Here is a 6,647-nt window from a genome sequence, read left to right as displayed (position 1 = left end):
CTCAGTTCACAATGTGCCATCTTCCGTAGAAAAGGATCTAGAACTCAAATGGTGAGGTCTTTTAAATGCGGTGGCGATTTCACACGGGGAATACCTTTTGTGTTGGATATAAAGATTATGATATGAACTCGTCTCGCGTCATTTAACTTAGTACCCTCTTGGGTACAAAGTAATAAGATGTCCTAATTTTCTTATTGCTTGAAAATGTGTCTCGTTAATTGTATGTATTTGCAACGTGAAGAATATAACCGTCTGACTAATCATTATTCATAAAACTTGTAATATTAAACTAGTAGCAATCTCACTATTAATAATTTACATATTTTTACTTGAAACGGACATTTAAAAGCAGATTGCCAACCACAGTCGCGGGTATTGCATCAACAGCACACCACACCGCAAAACAATAAAAGAAAATCTGTGGGAGTACAAATGGATTCACCTAAAGAAAATGTGAGTGGGAGGGAATACAAATGGATTCACACGCTATGAAAAGTAAAAAAATGAGCAGAAACTTGCATTAAGATCATCAATTCATTGTTGGAATCATGCTTTTTCTATATGGCAAACAAAAGACCACTGTCTTATCCAAAGGTCACCCAAACGATCATTCCATTTTCTGTGTGAGGGAATCATTCTTGCCTGGCAAAGTACCACCAAAACTAGCCAAAAACTTGGCGTTTCCTTAAAAAACCTTATTTCATTTCTCAAACTTCTATTTTGCATCAAGGTCCAGGTGGTGCTGCCATCAGCAGTGATGGGGAAGAAGTCTCCCAGTGCATCCATTGGCTTTCATTAATCAATCCGTCAAGCCGTTGCCCTCCTTTATTCCTTCCCTTATTCCTTGCAGCCCTCAACATTTTCTACAGCAGATAAACCTATTGACTGAAAGCTGGAGGTTAAGTCATCTGCTTTCGACTGCCAAGTACAAAAACACAGGCGCAAAAGACAAATCAAAAACTAATATCAGTAGACATGAAGACACATGCTTGCATGTCCTTGAAGGGAATTAGAGAAAGAAAATGTAATAACCAACACACTTTACAACAGATCTAAACCCAAAAAAAATTCCCAAATTTTTAATGCCACTACATCATAGATGCCCACAAATCCTATCTGAACAGAATCTTCTAAATTAGTTTAATGGAAGAGAATTGATTTTAGAACTTTAAGATCTGACAATTCATCCATTCAACATATGTCTTGTCTTCTTAAAGAAGAAAGTAGAAAGAAGCAGGACAAGAAGAAAACCTGTATCTGAATCTGATCAAGACGGGACACAGATAGTCTTACTTTCTTTTCTTGCATCACCTTTTGACGGCTTTCATAAAAATCAAAATCATCCAATATGGACGTCTTCGAAGGATAATTCTTAAATATGTTCAAAATTTCAATACCCTGAGGAAATTTCACCTGAGGACAAAAACAGTAAGTATCGTTTAGATGGATCTCAAAAGTCATAAACGCAAGAACAGAAATAATTGAATAATAGTCAGCTGTACCTCCTGTGTGTCTCTGCTATTGGTTACTGGCTTCTTGTCATTATTTTCAAGTATTATATGTCGTAACTGCGGGTTTGGAACATCTTTTATAATGTGCCACTTGACAGGGAAATAACCATTCCACTTATCCTGTTGCCAAAAATCCATATTCTTATTGAAATCCACTCGGCCTATCATCTCCGCAACTCCACAGAACTGACCACTTGCATTCACCTAAACCACACAATAAGACCAGAAAAATAATATCATCAAGCACTAGCTCCTAAGAAACTGGGGCATAACAAATCAATGAAATCATACATAATTTACAATGATCATTCAAAACCAACTATCCGAGACTAAATCAAATTAACAATCGAAATTTGAAACATACCGAAAAGAAAAGAAAAACAGGACATTTGCTGCCTTTCTCAGCAATCCTGCTTTGTGCATCTTCATACGCAGCATCCAGCTTCTTATTCCCATTTGGAGTACTAGACCAAACACTGTATTTAATGCTTTTGTGAATGTCATCCTCACTGTAAGATTTGATGACAAAGAAAAGAGCATGATCATATTTGATCCGAAAGTCAGGAAGATTATACTGATCTTTCCAAATAAGAGAAGATATACTATCACTGTTTCCTTTCTCATTAGTACCCAACGCTCCAACAGCATTAGCTCCAGATTCCAAAGCATCTTTATTACTGGTTGTACTAGTATCATGATTCTGCTCATTAGACAAACTAAAATCACTAATGCTATTATCTCTGCTTCTTGTTTTTGTCTTTTCATTCCCACCCCAACCTGGGGCATTGGCTTTGTAATTAACAGGGCCATGTGAATAGACCACTCCAACTTTCCCCTGATTATACAGCGGAAACTTTGCTAATTGGAGGTAACCTTTTCCTGGAGCATCTGGCTGCAAAGTTGAAACATGTTGCAGAGCCTGAAAAACATAAAAAAAAGTTATAAAGATGCCTGAACAGGAGAGGAAATAATTCAAAAGTACGAAGAAATCCAGTACCTTGCTCATTAATTTTAACTGGCTGCGTACACCATGATCTGGTGAAACGTTCAATGATTGTAAAGAGCTCTTCTTTTCTGATGGATTGCTAAATTCAGATTGAGGGAACTTTTTTGAAAGAGAAGCATGAGGATGACTTGCTGAAGATCTATTAGATTTCGAACCAGGTATTTTAGGAGTTACATCACCTACCATAAATGATGGATCGCATGGATAAGGTGACGGAATGAACTCTCCATAGGAAAGAACATTGGAATAGTACCCAGGGGGAGTAATGGATGGTTGAACCATGGGGCTAGTTGAAAACGGCTGTTGACCAAGGTACTGCCCATCCACAGCAAATGTAGTTACAGGCAGATAAGGGTTGTATGGACTGCAAGCGGCCTGAAATGCTGGCATGACATACATTAAAGATCCATTATCTGCTTGAATAACCTAAAGAGACCATGGGCAAACAAGAGATCAATTTATTCGTAAACATATAATGGCGTTATCAACAGATCAAAAGTGGGCTATAATCAAATTAATGTACTCGGAGAATATGAAATTATTGGATTAGATGCGGCTTACTATATTCATTCAATAGTCAAGTCATTCTACATTCAGAAATTAAAAAATCGATTCATTCAATAGTCAGGATCAACAAAACAAAAAAGCAAACAAACAAACAAACAAAACCACACTCAGCAGAAAGAAAAACCAAAAGTCCACATTCATAGGCAATACAGGGCAAATAATACTCACGGGATACTGAAGTTCTATCCCATCACTGGCAACATAGTACCCTTGGTCGTCCAATTGCCAGAAGGAACCATCATGGCCTGAGAATATGCTATTGTTAAATGTGAAAACATATACACAAATTTTGGGGAGGGTGGGGGGGGGGGGGGGGGGGTTGTTAGGAAAGCAAACGATGAAAAAAAGACACTGTAATGTATTTGTCACAGCAAACCTGAATAGTAATATCCATAATGTGCTCCAGTCTGATAAGATAGGTTTTGATCGGTTGCCACCGAATCATGATCCAAATCACTCTCTCTCGCACTGCCAATTGCATCTCCTGCCGCAGAAATAGAGGATGTTGCATCCAATGGGCTACCGTCCTGAAAATATCAAAATTCGAAATGCAAAATTTCTTCAGCTAAAGATGCCAACGCCATATATTATGATAGCAGCATGAATTTAACGCTAATATCACAATTCATTATGCAACAAACGAACATCAAGACCGAATAAAAAGTAGGCAAAGATACCTTAATGGAATTGGGAATTTGAGAAGAAGTATGAACAACCTCAAGGTTCGTCATCATTTCCTCTAAAGCTGATAAAAACATAAGAGTGAATCAGCAAACAGTACAATCAAACTAGAAATATGCAAGATATTTACATTGATCTTTCTTTCTTTCTTTACACAACATATCCTCAAATCACATAAATAGTACTCTGCTATTTTTTATGTCAATTCTATAATAACTACACAGAAACACGACGTGATTAAATTAAGAATGAAGAGAAGAAGAAATACCCATTGAAAAGAAGCAGCAAAACAAACAAAATCACACATAAAAAGACAAAACTTGCAATGAAGAAAGAGAGAGTACGTTGATGGGGAAGTGGGAAATGAGGAGCAGCAGCAGCAGCCATAGCTTGAGGAGTATCACACCACACGTCTCCGCAGTAAAATCCTTGTTTTGCCTCCAGTTTTACTTCTGTTTGTTTGGCTTTTTTTTTTTTTTTTTTGGGAATTTTAATAAAAATTACAACGTTTTTTCAGCAATAGAAAAAAGAAAAGAAAAGAAAATGTTACAACGAGGAGAGGAGAATATAGAGATGGTGTTATGGTATGGATTGAATGACTTAACAGCCAACCAAAAACTCCTGCGTTTCAATCAATCATTCAACAAAATAGTAAAAAACAAATCCACTCGGACTCACCCCAACCTCGAGATTCGCGTTTCGCGTTTTCGTGAAACAAAATGAAGATTGAAATGAAATGCAAAGGCCAAAACAAACAAAGAAGCAATAACTATGCTGCGAAGGACCTTCTCCTTTCCCTTTAAAGAGTTTCCTGGAACAAGAACAAGACAACAGAGGACGGTCTTCAGCCTTCCACGTCATCCTCTCCTCCCCCCCCCCCCCCCTTACTTTATTCCATTTTGTTTCTTTTTTAAATTATTTTTGGAATCTTCTACCTTTTCTTTTCTTTTCTTTTGGGTTTTGTCTCCTCCTCAGTGCTTTCTCAGTTTCTCTCTCCATCTTTCTTTTCCTTTTTTTTTTCCAATCAAAAATTTTAATAATAGGTATTGCTCCAGCTGATTTGTGTACAGAACAAAGTTATGTAATTATAATTCTATGACATAAATAGTGAGTGGGCTCATATTATTCATTATTTATGTAAGAAGATTGTAAGTTACATGCATGTAACTTAGTATTAGTCATATTTATATTATTTTTATTATTTATGATGATAGAAATGTAGACTTGAATTATGTAATAGATTTAATATTCTAGATGGTCCGAGTAAATATTTGATGTAGTTTACCCATATAATAGTCAATAATTATAATTAGGAGAAGCCCATATATATATATATATATATGCATGTAAGATACATTCTTCTCACATGAATGGTATGTGGATCCCACACATGCACTATTCATGTAAGGGGAATGTATTTTACATGTATGTAAGATAGGATTTACCTATATATATATATATATAGAGAGAGAGAGAGAGAGAGAGAGATTGACCACCCTTAATATTTAAGAAATGAAATTAAATGAAAAATCTCTTTTGAATTTGGTTGTGATAATGCTATGCGTGCAGTTATGTTCATAGAATTTATTATTAGAATGAGTTGAGATGTCCTTTTATGGAACGGCGTGATTTACTTGTCCATTTATGCATGCAGTCAAACTTCAACTATCACTTGTATTTGTAATAAAACTTTAAATTTTAAAAAAAAAATTGATTTTTACTTACTTATTCTTTAGAAGAATAAGTTTACTTTTTATTTGAAAATAAAATGTTGAAAAAAAAAAGGAAATCACGTTAATGATCACATAGAGATTTGCGTTTGCTTCTATTTTTGTCAAATTATATTTGTATTATTCTTTCTTTTTATTTTTATTTGTGTGTGTGTGTGTGTGTGTTTTTTTTTTTTAATGGTTTAGAACAAAAGAAAGAAAATATTGGTACCAAACAAACCACTTGTCCTAAGATGCATCAGCAGTATGGAAAAGCCCAACATGCGGCCGACTCTTTAACTTGGTTTCTGCTCACATTTATTATTGTTATTATTATTATTATTAATCAATCTACAAGCAGAAATAATTAAACAAAATGAACCCTCTCTCCTAAGATGCCATCTTATCACATCCAGCACGTAAGCTGACCTTTAACCATGCACCAAATCCATTAAATAACAACATTTGTGCTTGTTCTCTTCATCTTTTCCCCATTCCTTACGCACTTGATATTTTTAAAAACAATAATGTTACAAATCTTAATATTTGGGGTTCCTCTATGATGCTATAAATTTTTTTACAGCATCAATAATGTATTAATTATGAACCATTAGATCTAATCAATGGTATACAATATTTGTACTAAAAAAATAATTTAAAAATAATGGTAACCGTTCAAGTGGATAGATAATTTTTGTAAAATAATTGTGACCACCCTTAGAGTTTGAAACAATTTCACTTAAATAGTATATTTTATTTAAAATTACTTTTCAGCCCTCCTTTAAATTTGTAATATGATAATTTCTTTTAAATAAATCTTCCTAAATCAGTTACCATTAAGTATAAAATATAATATCAAGTAGGCTATTTAACACAAAGTCTTGTAATAATTTTTATTGTATGAATTTAATTACAAATCACTAATACCTAAACAATAATGATAATAGAAAGCATTGCAATAAACGATTTTATATGTGTTTTATTAATAATACTATATGAGTCACAACAAATGAGAAATATTTTATTCACCAATTATTATTGAAAAATATATATGTCTATATAACTATAGAGTGAGAAATATTTTGATTTAAATTTTTATCAAAAAATTAAACTATTTATTTCATGCAATTCAATGGTGGATGATATAACATTATGAAATGATGCTTTGACTTT

At 34.1% G+C, this 6,647-nt stretch overlaps 1 protein-coding gene across 2 annotated transcripts; it reads right to left on the bottom strand.

Moving 5' to 3' along the window:
• Nucleotides 1-251: 251 nt before the first annotated feature.
• Nucleotides 252-4,760, bottom strand: LOC102620334 (YTH domain-containing protein ECT4). 2 transcript variants are annotated; one of them, XM_006493667.4, is made up of 10 exons: nucleotides 4,444-4,758; nucleotides 4,110-4,229; nucleotides 3,762-3,829; nucleotides 3,461-3,611; nucleotides 3,253-3,329; nucleotides 2,509-2,943; nucleotides 1,876-2,430; nucleotides 1,503-1,715; nucleotides 1,252-1,413; nucleotides 252-918 (listed from the first exon to the last, which is right to left on the bottom strand). In XM_006493667.4, the coding sequence occupies exons 2-10, from the start codon at nucleotides 4,150-4,152 to the stop codon at nucleotides 838-840; spliced, it is 1,785 nt and encodes a 594-aa protein (XP_006493730.1). In that variant the 5' UTR covers nucleotides 4,153-4,229; nucleotides 4,444-4,758; the 3' UTR covers nucleotides 252-837. The 2 variants fall into 2 exon arrangements, with proteins under 2 accessions (XP_006493730.1, XP_024949448.1); XM_025093680.2 differs by having other exon boundaries at nucleotides 2,509-2,892; nucleotides 4,110-4,760.
• Nucleotides 4,761-6,647: the final 1,887 nt, after the last annotated feature.

Source organism: Citrus sinensis, chromosome 9, assembly GCF_022201045.2.
Source record: "Citrus sinensis cultivar Valencia sweet orange chromosome 9, DVS_A1.0, whole genome shotgun sequence".
Classification (NCBI taxonomy): Eukaryota; Viridiplantae; Streptophyta; class Magnoliopsida; order Sapindales; family Rutaceae; genus Citrus; species Citrus sinensis.
The sequence above is the reverse complement of the archived record's forward strand: the minus strand, read 5'-3'. Positions and strand labels throughout refer to the sequence as shown.

Excerpts from the sequence above, each read along its gene's own strand:
- LOC102620334 (XM_006493667.4), bottom strand. The coding sequence starts at position 4,152 with ATGGCTGCTGCTGCTGCTCCTCATTTCCCACTTCCCCATCAAC. Across the intron at positions 3,330-3,460 it reads TTATGGATATTACTATTCAG|GCCATGATGGTTCCTTCTGG; the intron begins GTTTGCTGTGAC and ends GCATATTCTCAG. Across the intron at positions 1,414-1,502 it reads ATAGCAGAGACACACAGGAG|GTGAAATTTCCTCAGGGTAT; the intron begins GTACAGCTGACT and ends TTTTGTCCTCAG.